A 12,468-nucleotide genomic window follows, 5' to 3' on the forward strand; every position below is an offset into this window, starting at 1 on the left:
TGTACTTCTCCTTGGACTCGGTATAGGTGCACATGTTCTCGATTTGCTGCGTCATTAGTGCTCGCATATATATATATAGACGTAACAAGGGGAACTAACATAAGCCTGATTTCGAAGCGCCTAGAGGAAGACTCAATGGATGCTGTTGCTGTATTTCTAATCTAGTACAGTTGTCACGGCCATATATATACTTCTTAAATTTATAGAAGACCCCTTGTTACTATAGTCGTATTGAGTGGCTTGATAGTATCACGTCCTGCGATCAACGGAAGCGCTACGTCCGTGTGGGCACTGCTGCCTGCCTGTATCCATGCTATCCCGTCGTTGTCCTCCTAGTGTTGACTGAAAGGTGTAGCCCTGTGGTTGGTCTATTTAAGACCTTCGTGTGTTTGCATATCTCGCATATTCTTACGCGAAGCAATTGATCAATGCGCCCTCTTTTAAATCGCTTCCTCACTGCTCGCCTCATCTGATAAGCTTTCATCCCCATAAGACTTGTCGGCCTTCTCTATCTTCCTCAGGGTCCTACGTTCCTCCTCTATAACCTTCTCCTCGTCTGACACCGTGAGCTGCTCCTCCGGCGTTTTTTGACGATACTTCCGCTTGATTCGCGCGGGCTTCACACCCTGTAGTAGCGTCGACTTGTCATTCCACTTTTCTGCTTTGGCCAACAATTTGCATAGTGTTTCAGGACAAACTATCACAGAGCACTCGGGAAGCCCGTCAGACAGTGCTTGAGTAGCGAAGTTGTTAAGAGGCAGCTCGAGGCCGGCTGATGATCGGACAGGGTTGCCTTCGGCGTCTCTGAAAAGCTACCTTATGTCAGTGATGTCACTAATCGTCGAGCAACATACAGACCTCATTGTCAAGCTCCTGAATGACTTCCCCTTCAGGCTGTCCATCGTTCCCCGGCGATGTTTTCAATCGCCAGATGGAGATACTGGCTTCCTTCGACTTCTTGTATTCCAAATCAATTCCAATCATAACTCTGATTCCACCATCCGATGCAAGTATGTAGTTATCAGCCAGGTCAATTAAGCTCTTCCGCTTCTGCGAGTACGAGACTTCAATTACGACGCCGGGCCATGCGGCATCCTCATGATGAAACCTTATATCAGGCTCATGTCTGATTTTTTTGCCATCATCTTCGAAGTGTATTGCGCCGCTCACTGAACTGATTTTGTCAATGAATGGCCGCGTCTCCACGTGATTCTCTTTTAAATTTTCCAATCCCTTCTTGATGTCCGCAACCAATTCTGACGAAAAGGTGTCGTGCAACGTCGTTGGCATCCGGATAACGAGTCTGCTGCCAACAGGATCGTAATCGTATCTAGAAACTGCTATCAGCATGCTACAATAACCTATTAGTTATGTTTATTACTGACCTAACTTTGTCATCCACGTATTCGCAGAGTTCCACGTCGTCTTTTAGTCGACGTTGCAGTTCCTCGTACTCCCCACTATCGAGTTTATACACTGTCCAGGGTACTGAAGGTGGATAGCCGGTTTGACAGCTCTTGAAGGCGCATAAGATCGCTACGACACGCGCTGAGGATTTGGCGTCGGCAGAAAGGGGTGGTGTCGGAGGGCCGTCAACGATGCTTGCTGGAGGTGTAGTTTGCTGGGATAGATCTAGCAGCGCCATGAGCGTTGCGGTGAGGAAGTTAGGGTGGAAAGATGTGTTTTGATGATGGAGGGGACTAGAATGTTATCCGTATATCCATAGTTGCATGGGAAAGCTTGGCGCCCGATGTTGCGCCCGGACATGGGTTGCTTAACTAATCGATCGATGCGGTGCATCTGTCGCTTTGCTCTTTCAATCTAAAATAGTATATATATAGACATGTGCATGTGCATGTGCATGCCAGCTAAGATAAGCCTAGGTCCGTCTTCGCGGCTAGGAACTAGCCCTGTTCTACGCATCCTAACGTGACACCTACATGTGCGGGTGTACACCACAATGTCTACTGTTCTCCCAAAGGATATGCTGGGGTGTAGATCAAGAGTTTTGGTGGTCCCGACGTCCTGCGCTATAAGACTGACTTACCCGTTCCCGTTCCGCGAGCTGGAGAGATTTTGGTCAGAAACGAATTCATTGGCATTAATTTCGTTGATACGTTCGTGAATTATCCCGCTATTCTCGCCGCTCGCGATCTCTAATGGTCTGACAGATACTGGCGGGCAGGCATGATGGGGTTTCCCGAGAATGGAATTCTTGGCCGTGAAGCAGAGGGTGTCGTTGTCGCTATTGGGAGGGTTCCTCAAGCGTCCAGCGTATTTTAGTGTTCTAAACGTTCGAAACAAAGATTTACTAAGTAATCATGTAGTCATTAGTTTAGCCGAAGTAACCTCCGGTACCCTTCTATCCGCCTCTTATTCTTCTCTCTTTCTCTCTTTCTCTCTCCCTCTCTTCCTCCCCCTCTCTCTCTTTATTATATATAACTTTAACTAATTTTGACCTCGTAGGCTTCCAAATAACACTTATACACGTGTTTTTGACTGATTTTTACTCTTTTTGACTGATTTTGACCTTGCAGGCTTCAAAATAACACTGATTACACGTGTTTTTGACTGATTTAAACCTTATAGGCTACGGATGTACACGTGCTTTAAGCTGATTCTATATTACTTAGTAAGACGGCTTAGATATATGGTAGAATAGCCGACCCGTATAGTATACATAATACAGCTGGACGCTTGAGTAACCCTCGCTATTGGTCCTGGTAACGCCCACGCTCGAGAACTCGGCCAACGCGTTGTATGGTACGATATGGGTAGTTATACCTCTATACCTGATTGGAGAGCCTACCCGGTGCCAAGTGGCATCCAGCCTGGTCTGGCCGCCGCAGCTCTTCTACAGGGCCTGACTGCACTCAACCTTACCTGCAATGTATATCCAGTGAAGAGCGGTGATTAGATCCTTGTGCGTGCTGCCGCTGGAGGGGTAGGCTTGCTCCTGTGTCAGCTGTGTCATAAACTCGGCGCAATCATAATCGGAACTACAAGCACAGCTAAGAAGGTTGATCTTGCCAAAGCAAATAGTGCCGACTATATGGTCAACTATAAGAGGGGGAATGATCTTATAACTAAAGTAAAACACATCAAACAACGTAGAGATCGTTGGTCGATCCGGGACCATCGTGACTAATGGAGCAGCTGTAAGTTACGCGTGCGTCAGGAAAGTGATCTGCCGATGACTAACTTACACGCTCAGTGGTATGCCAACGTATATCTCACCTCAGAGGCTGAGAATGAAAAATATCAATTTCATCGGACCAGGAGTATCTGCATTGGCCAATTCTGTTGGATCACTCCAACAGTTTAGTAGTTACTGTAACATACTTTATGATCTCGTCGCGAAGGGAGATCTGAAGATCAGAATTCACGATACATATGCTCTTTCAGACATGAAGGTAGTCTATGAGCGCCTATAAGAGAGGATGACAGCGGGCAAGGTCCTGGTAAAGCCTTAGATAGGACTATTGACGAATTCCTACACGGCGTTGTGTCTATTTATTGTGTCATTTAAGATACACTGGCCTGGTTGGCGTCAATCGTCATATCATAGCTTTAGTAGTAGTTAATAGCTACCGAATATCAAAAGCCTAAGTAGAGGATCAGATAATAAAATTCGCATTTAAAGAAGTCGTCAAGTAAGATCGACCTTGAGTACGGTGTACTCGAGCATGAGCGAAGGAAACTAGCAGAGTAAGAACTTAAGCTACATTGGGATTGAACATAGATATTAGTTATCCAAAGTTTGCGTCAATTTCGATCGAAAGGAAATCATTTGATAGAAACGAACCCAGGATAAGCATGGCATCCAAACATGCCACTCTCCAAGTGAGCCTTTCTCTATGTCTGAAGCCCTATGCTTTGGAAGGAGTAGCTTTTTTTTTGAGGGTTTTCCATCCCATACCAGCAGCAAAGAAAAAGCAGCCAACGCCCATCCCAGCAGCAAGGTAAAAGACGCGGTCAATACTTTCAGCATAAGCGGTTAAGACACCCCTTAGCTCAGTCCCTGGGACTATGCTTCTAAACATTGTTGCACCAGCATCTATGACGCTCCATGCATTAACTAATGGCGCATATTTTGCAATGAGAGTCTTGAAGCTGTTGCTGTATATGGTTTCAGCAAAACTGAGCATCATGGCTGCACCAAAGGATTGACTGAAAATGACAAGCGCCATTGCAATTGGAAGCTGCTGGGGTAGTACAGTACTCTGGACGGCGATAAGAGGCTGCGCGACTATCAGCAATTGAGCTATTCCTATGGACTCAAAACAAACCATTTGTAGACCAAGGCCACGACCGACACCATAGATGATTTGATATCCAATCCACTTGCCAGTAGAAGTATCGGGGGAAAAAGTAGCCATGAGACCACTTCCAATAGTCAATAAAATAGCCGCAAACATCGCTATCGGGACGTAATAGCCCACAATTTTGACTGCCGGAGTGTTAGCTAGATTTCATGTGCACGGGGATTGGGGTGGTACCCACCAATAGGACCCGAACAGAGCGCGGCGCAGACGTGGGAGATGATCATGGGTAGAATGTATACACCGCTGAGTAAAGGCGATACTCCTTTAACACCTTGGAAGTAAACAGGCACCCAATACGAGGCAGTGTACAGATTGCCCATAAACAAACCATACACAAGACAGCTAGTCCAAACTGTCTGTTGGCCAGCGATAGAGAATGGGAGCATCGCTGTCATGCCTTTCCGATAGTTCCAGTATAAGAACACGATGAACGTAGCTCCTGCACCACAGAAAAGGCCAATGACTTGAGAGCTGTTCCAAGACCATGTGGTGCCGCCACCTTGTAGCGCGAGAAGTAGCATGACAAGGGCTGGAGCAAATATGGCGAACCCTGTGAGATCAAGGACTGTGTGTATTTTTCGAATAGTCGAAAGGGGCGGGGGACGTGGGTGCTGCATTGGTATGCGAACAAAGACTAGCATTGCAGCGACTAGACCTCCAAGGGGGAGATTAAGGTAAAAACCTATTCAGGTCAGTCGTCTGAGGTCCTTTGCAAGCCGACTGATCTTACACCATCGCCACGTCGAATATTCCGTTAAAGCTCCCCCGATCAGAGGTCCGAGAGCAAGGCCAAGCTGTGCGACTGCCATAAGTCAGTGAACGAAGGCCTACTTCTGATGAGGTCGACAGACTCCCCATAACAATGCCAATGATAGCTGTGCTGCTGATCAGTATCATGTCAACAAAAGGTTTTGGGACGTGTGGTGACCTACTAGGCCTCTTTTGCATTGGGACACACTCTGCAATGATGAGCATTGTCCCGTTCAGCATGCCAGACGTGCCCACGCCAGCGACAACCCGTCCTCCTATCAGCATACCCGACGTGCTAACGACTCCGCATATCAACGATCCAATTTCGAAGATAATGAAGAAAGCCAAGAATGACCACTATGATTGTCGGTGAGTACCTCCAAAGCACAATAGGGGTCAGACGAGGGCTATCAGGTACCTTTGGAATGAAATTCATGTATATTTTCCCTGTCAGCGGTTGGAAGACTGCACTACGAAGAGAGGAGATCAATTAGTTGTTTTGCGGTGTCAATGCCTTTGACTTACCTCCCTAGTTGGTATGCAGCTCCATACCAACCGATGTCTTTGAGAGAATTGAAGTCATCTGTGATGCGTGGTACAGCCGCAACGACGATGGTCCCATCGAGAAGCATAAGGAAAGATACAATCGTCACAGCGGCCAAAATATTGAGCAGCTGAAAGCCGTACGCCCACTCGGGCTCTTTTGTAACTGTTATAGAGTCGGACTTCATGGCTACAGTCGAGGATTGTTGCGCGCTCTTGTCTTCGTAGTCTTTGGCGTCTTTCTTCAAAATGGATGAGGGCGACGGTCGTGCGCTACTGCTATCGAGAGTAGCATCTGCGTTTGGTGAAGAATCTTGCAAGGCCATTCTGTAGACTGATGAGCTGGAGGATAGAGTGGTGGCTGCGAGAGTCGTTAGCTCCGAGACGCTGGCCATCTCCACGATTTTTCGTCCGGTTGATCGATAGCCCACGTGCGGCGCTGCACGAAATGAGATTGCGCCGACCTACCCGTCCTGCCTTCATGTACATGTCGACGCGTGGAAGTACTTCAACATTTCCACAACAAGGTGAGGTGGACGATCCTAGATCTGCATGTTGAGGGAGGCTGGCCCTATGTTATTTGGGGGCACTGAAACACTCAAGGCAAACACCAAACTCGAATGTTATCTCTAATATAGAAAGTAACATATGGGGTCAGCTTACCTGCGAACCTATAAGTAAGGGGCAAGAATTGGGCCCATGGGCTCTATCTAGTAAGAATGCAGTCCACGTATGATAACATGAACATTGCAAGAGAATGCTAGGACTTAGAGAACGTGGACGCAACACACTGTCCGAACTAGATTAGCAACAGCCCTACTAGAGGAGGAAGCAAGGCATTTACGACGAGGACTTCTTAAAACAAATCCTTAGGTTATGGCTACATGAATAACTAATCGAACCTAAGCCAGAGGATCAACGTACTACCAGGTCCCTATACTCTTACCCTACTCTTATCTTAATCTCTTTGATCCGTTCAGGCGTCGCTAAACTTTACTCCAAAGCACATCTATAGCAGAGAGCCGCGAGCAAAGTACACAAGTACGTAGTCAAGAGACTCCCCATCGTTTCGTTGAGACTGGCCTGCCAATATATTAGTTGTGGCTTATGTGTATCTCACGAACGGCGCCATTCGTGCAGGGCACTCAGCCAACCTTATATATCCCTAATCCCTACTTCCTGTTCCTTCTCATACCCTCTTCCCCTCCTCTCTTCTCTCTCCTATCTTTTCTCTCCTGTCTCTTCTCTCGTCTCTCTTCTCTCCTCTCTTTACTCTCCTCTCTTACCCCTTTTCCCTGTTCTACCTTCTGTAAAGCTACTAAACTCGTAAACGTAGTCTAGCCCTAGACCAGTATAACAGGATAGTAATGATATTAAGGAACTAGACTCTTATAAGGTTAAGCTATATCGTAACGTTAATAGTAATATATACCTTAGGACTAACACATGCATACTTGGCACTACTAAGAAGCCAGTGAGCTAATGCAGAACACTCTTACTAGTAACGATGCTATTCGATTTATTAAAATAGAGCTTAGTGTACATCATCTATCTAGTGGTCGTCCCACAGCACACAATCCTACCTAGCTGTACCCACCGGACCCACCAAGCGCATCATTAGAATACCCTCCATAGGTCTTCGGATCGACAAAGTACTTAACTTCCAACGGCCGTTTCGCCCCCTAAAAGCCCACCTCCCACGCCCTAATAAAGGTTAGCTCCTGGACGTCGTCGACACTGGCATACATCTTGCCTTCCAATCGCTGCAACATAGTACACCTCTTATCTATCGTCCATGCCAAAGCCGCCACGCCATAATGCTCCGGCATGAGCTTGTCGTTGCCCCTCCGCCCTAAAATCAGCTTCTCGCACGCGAGCATGCACAATGGCTCTACACTGTGCGATGGCCACGCAACACGCACTCATCCCGGTTCTCGGCGCGACGGCGCCAGGCTCTCGTATGCATCCAGTTCGTCCATGGTAGCTTCGTCCGCATTCTCGAGCCTTACGACGAACGCGCGGCGCGCGTCACTGTACCAACACTTCGCGCCCAGCTGTAGTAGAGCCGGAGAGCGGCAGATCGAGCGGGTCCAGATGTAGAAAGCCCAGGTCCGCCGGGCTGGCATGCTCGAGGACGATGATACCGCCTCGCGAAAGCCAGCCCTGGAGTGTGGCGGTCTCTTGGATGAGGATGGTGCGGCGGGAAATGCGAAGATTATAAGCGCGATGTTTGCCTTGGGCAGAGTTTCCAAGTGGTGTGTTCTGATGATACAGTCACCGTTCATAAGTTCCCGAGGATGCGCCGGAACATGCATTTCACACATCACGCGTCTTATTTTATAAATAGTTCTATAATAGCTCTAGCTTCTATAAGCTCTAATATTTTTTATAAGAAGTATCTTAATATATCTACTTATTCTATTATTCTAGGGATCTATTATAGTAGTACTAGTATTATAGAAATTAAGGACTTTATAGATATACTCTATACTATAATTAGAGATACTATTAAGAAGTTAACTATACGCTCTAATATAACTAAATTAATATCTAGAAGTAGTTATTCTAGGGTATTTATATCTAGAGATAAAAGATAATTACTCTTATTTATATATCTAACTCTCTAATATATATATAATAAGCTTAGAAGTCTTACTAGACTAGATATAAGTAATTCTATAATTAAGTAGATATTTTTAGAGAATAGAATTACTAACTAGTTATTAGAACTTAGCTTTAGATAAAGACTAGACTTATATATACCTTAGCTAATAGTTAGTTAGAAGGTAGTATAATAGATAGTAAATAGTTATATACTAGATAGATTAACGCTTCTTTATATATATACTATAGAAGACTATATCTATAGCTCTATATATATATGTCTCTAGCTTAATTATATAGTATATTTATATACTTAAGAAGAATATTTCTCTACTTATTTTAATATACATGTACCCTCTATTACTAATATTTAACTATTTAGCTTTACTTTATATTTATAGACTTCTATAGGTATTAATTAATAGATATAGTTATTAAAGAATTAATTATAAGTATTATATAGATCTATTCTATTATATAAGAGAACTAATAAGTAGTTATAAGATTAAAGAGTACTTATAGTATATAGAAGAGATAGATATAACTTTATTATATCTATCTTATTAAAGAGTAAACCTCTTTCTTTAAAGGAATACACCTAAGAATAGCTTACTATAATTTTAGAGATTATATCTAGACCTTAAACTTATAGAGAGAGATTAGAACTATTAAACTAATATAGAGGAGATATATTAAGTAACTACTAAGATAATCTAGATCTACTAGACTAAAGCTATAAGTCTAGAAGCTAAAAAGTCTAGAATTACTAGAGGCTAGCCTCTTAGAAATCGCTACTAAGAGTATATATATACTAGCCTATATAATAATATAACTTAAAAGAACTTTAAAGAAATAGAATATAAAAGAGATATTAGAACTTAGTCTTAGATATAACTATATCTATATATACCTTAGCTAACTTAGTTAGAAGGTAGTATAATAGATAGTAAATGGTTATATACTAAATAGATTAGCGTCCCTTTATATATATACTCTTAGATTTCTACTAAAAGAGTTTAGTAGTAATTTTATAAGAATAGAGTAATTAGATAGTAGTATAGTTAGATAGAATAATAGAGTATATTCTATTGTAGAATAAATTACTACTAAACCCTTTTAGTAGAAATCTAAGAGTATATATATAAAGAGATACTAATCTATTTAGTATATAACTATAATAAATTACTAGTTAAAGACATAGAAGAATACGTAGACTCTAGTATAAGTAGTATAAGAAATAGTATAATACGTAGAAGGGGAGCCTACGATACAATAGATAGCCTTAGATAGTAATCTAAGGCTAAGATAGATACCTATAGGAAGAGCTAATTATAGGTACTTAGAATAGGTATTCTAAGTAGTCTACTAAGTAATTAGAAATAGAATATCGATATTCTAAGTAGTATACTAAATACTTAGAATAGGCATTCTAATTAGAGGACTTTAGTAGAACTATATAGACTCTTTAAACCTAACCTCTAGAGATAGTTCTATAGTAATTAATTTAAATTTATACTAATACAATTACTACTTTACTCGTCTACTAGCTAGTTACTATTTATACTCTATTAATACTTACTATAAACCTACTTATACTCCTCCAAGCCTTCTAAGTACCTTTATCTTTAGAAAAGCTAGAATATACTATATAATAGACTACTTTAGAGATAAGCTGTATCCTTATTAGGGAAGGTTTATTATAGTTTAATTACTTCTACTTAGACTCTAAAGTAAGTATTTATACTATCTATTTAAATAAAAAATAGTAAACGATAGATAGTTCTTATCTTTATAAACCGTTCTATAAGCTCCGACTATAGAATAAGTTAGAAACCTTATTATAGAACTAGAGAAGTAAGTTACGGAGCTCTAGAGAGAAAATATTAAACTTAGAAAAGCTAAAGAGGGCTTTAAAAGAAAAATCCTAGAATCTTTTAAAGGTAAGCGAAGCGAACTCTAAGGATTTCTAATATAGATTAGAATATATCTATAGACCTATTAAATTTAGAATCTAGAAGAATAAGTTATATTTACTACTAGACTACTAAAGGAAGACGCACTCGCTTAGTTTAAACTCTACTTAAGAGACTTTATAGAAAATAATCCGTAGAATTAATAAGATAATACTACTAGAATCTTTAAACGTTTTAAAGAATTCGAGAAATATATTAAAATAACCTTTAGAGATATAGATAAATAAAGGATAGCTAAGAGATAAATCTAGTAAATAGTCTAGATAAAATCTACGTCTAACTACGTCTCTAAATTCTAATAAATCTCTAGTTAGTTAGGATAGAATAATAAACCCCTAATTCTCTAGTTCTATATAGAATTATATAACAATGTTAAGGATGAAATCTCTAGAGAGAGAGACCGTCCTACCAACCTCTAAGAATATATTAAGCTAGTAGTTTAGATTAATAACTAACTATATAAGAGACGCTATAAGAAAAGAGGAAAAAAGATTTTTTAATCTATACTTAAATAAGATACTTAGAAGGGTTACGTTAATAAAGTCCTAAACTATCTATATAAGAGATTCTATAATAGATCTATACTAATAGAACTTAGTATCTTATAGATAAAACGCCTATCTAATAAAGAAAGGGAATAACTAAAGAAGAAAGGTAAGTATCTTTACTATAAAGAAAAGGGATACTACGCCCACGAATGCCCGAAAAATAAAAATAAGAAAAATTAGATTAAGGACCTAGTATTAAGATAAGGAAACTTTACTATAGAAAAGAAAGAAGTACCTTATATAGCTATATTATAGACTAGTTATACTAACGATCTCTACTTCATATATAAGTTAGAGAAAGATAGTATAGATTAGTATCTAAAGAAAAGAAACGTTTTAATAGCTAGTAAATAACCTCTATCGCTTTATAAAAAAATAGAACTATAGAAATACTTAGATATAATAAGAAGATCTAAACTAACTAAAGAAAGGATATCTAAAGAAGTAATAATTAAAGGAAGTACTACTAAGGAAGATAGTAAGGAAGAAACCCTTACTATAGAAGAACTATATAATAAGTTAATAATAGACTAAGACTCTATTACTTACTATATTATCTATTATTATAGAAAGTATATAAGTAAGAATAATAGAGATCTATCTAGAAGAGATATAGAAATCTAACTAGAAGACAACCTACTTATTTCACCCTACTATAAGGAATATAGTAAGACTTTCTAGATTACTTATCTCTATAATAACTATTCTTACTACCTCTATAAGAAATGAACTTAGAAATAGTTTCTATAATAGTATTAAAATTAAGTAATTCTAAAAGTCTTTAAGGATAAAGATATATAATAGTATAAAATAATTACTAAGGAAGCTAATAAAAACTACTTTATATTAAAGTAGATAGAAAATAAAATTTATCTAGAGAACTAATATATCTAATACCCGGACGTTATATACTAAACTTATCTAATATCTAAGACTATTATATAGTATAACCTTTAAGTAGACTTAGGTAAAATTAAGAAATAAGTTTAATCTATAATCTAACTTATATAGAAAATAGAACGGGAACTTAGTAAGCTATGAAAAAACTAGAAAGACTAGATATACTAAGAGAAACGGCCGAGCTTAAAAGAAAATCTCTTATATCTATTAGTAACTTAGATAATAAAATATAAATATCTCTTAAAATTTAGCTCTATTAAAAATACTCTATTAAAGTACTAATTAATAGCGGAGTATAGTCTAATTTTATCTCTCTAACTATAGTAGATAAACTAAAAATACCCTATAATAGTAAAGAAGAACTATATAAACTATCTACATTCAAAGGACTCAATATAGAATATACTAATAGAATAGTATACTTAGAAATAGAACCTCTAGATTTAGTCTTAATAGTAGAATACTAATAATTATAACTAGATATAGCGGAGCTAGAATAATATAACTTAATTCTAGAAATACCATAGCTCGAAGAAGTTAACTCTATAATTAACTAGAAAACTAAGGAAATTATACCCTAGAAAACGTTAAGACCCTTAGAAACTATTAAGGAAGAGATAGAGATTAATAATATAAGAATAGGGTTATTAGATCGTAGTATAGTTAGATAGAATAATAGGGTGTATTCTATTATAGAACGAATTACTACCGAACCCTTTTGGTAGAAATCCGAGAGTATATATATAAAGAGACGCCGATCTATCTAGCACGTAACTATTTACCGCCCTTTACGTTACCTTCTAACTCTATTAGCTAAGGTATATA

The 12,468-nt window shown here is 39.4% G+C and overlaps 3 protein-coding genes across 3 annotated transcripts; all 3 read right to left on the reverse strand.

The window, feature by feature from the left end:
• Positions 1-210: 210 nt before the first annotated feature.
• Positions 211-1,720, reverse strand: EJ05DRAFT_536253 (uncharacterized protein). Its single transcript, XM_033749302.1, has 3 exons — positions 1,386-1,720; positions 859-1,330; positions 211-812 (listed from the first exon to the last, which is right to left on the reverse strand). The coding sequence occupies exons 1-3, from the start codon at positions 1,643-1,645 to the stop codon at positions 441-443; spliced, it is 1,104 nt and encodes a 367-aa protein (XP_033603934.1). The 5' UTR covers positions 1,646-1,720; the 3' UTR covers positions 211-440.
• Positions 1,721-3,869: 2,149 nt separating this feature from the next.
• Positions 3,870-5,806, reverse strand: EJ05DRAFT_434887 (putative MFS multidrug transporter; the record flags this gene model as incomplete). Its single annotated transcript, XM_033741675.1, has 7 exons — positions 3,870-4,241; positions 4,290-4,450; positions 4,504-5,007; positions 5,056-5,119; positions 5,229-5,432; positions 5,494-5,545; positions 5,601-5,806. 7 exons carry the CDS (start codon positions 5,804-5,806, stop codon positions 3,870-3,872), a joined length of 1,563 nt encoding a protein of 520 aa, XP_033603935.1.
• A 1,317-nt stretch (positions 5,807-7,123) lies between these two features.
• EJ05DRAFT_508645 (uncharacterized protein) lies at positions 7,124-7,933 on the reverse strand (the record flags this gene model as incomplete). Its single annotated transcript, XM_033748022.1, has 2 exons — positions 7,124-7,322; positions 7,372-7,933. One exon carries the CDS (start codon positions 7,931-7,933, stop codon positions 7,541-7,543), a length of 393 nt encoding a protein of 130 aa, XP_033603936.1. The 3' UTR covers positions 7,124-7,322; positions 7,372-7,540.
• Between the last annotated feature and the right edge of the window lie 4,535 nt (positions 7,934-12,468).

Source organism: Pseudovirgaria hyperparasitica (assembly GCF_010093815.1).
Source record: "Pseudovirgaria hyperparasitica strain CBS 121739 unplaced genomic scaffold EJ05scaffold_3, whole genome shotgun sequence".
Classification (NCBI taxonomy): domain Eukaryota; kingdom Fungi; phylum Ascomycota; class Dothideomycetes; order Acrospermales; family Acrospermaceae; genus Pseudovirgaria; species Pseudovirgaria hyperparasitica.

What these genes read in the sequence shown, in the direction of transcription:
- EJ05DRAFT_536253 (XM_033749302.1), bottom strand. Translation starts at nt 1,645, where the DNA reads ATGGCGCTGCTAGATCTATCCCAGCAAACTACACCTCCAGCAAGCATC. An exon ending in TACGTGGATGACAAAGTTAG is followed by an intron (nt 1,331 to 1,385) that starts GTCAGTAATAAA and finishes AGCAGTTTCTAG; the next exon opens with ATACGATTACGATCCTGTTG. An exon ending in TTCAGGAGCTTGACAATGAG is followed by an intron (nt 813 to 858) that starts GTCTGTATGTTG and finishes GACATAAGGTAG; the next exon opens with CTTTTCAGAGACGCCGAAGG.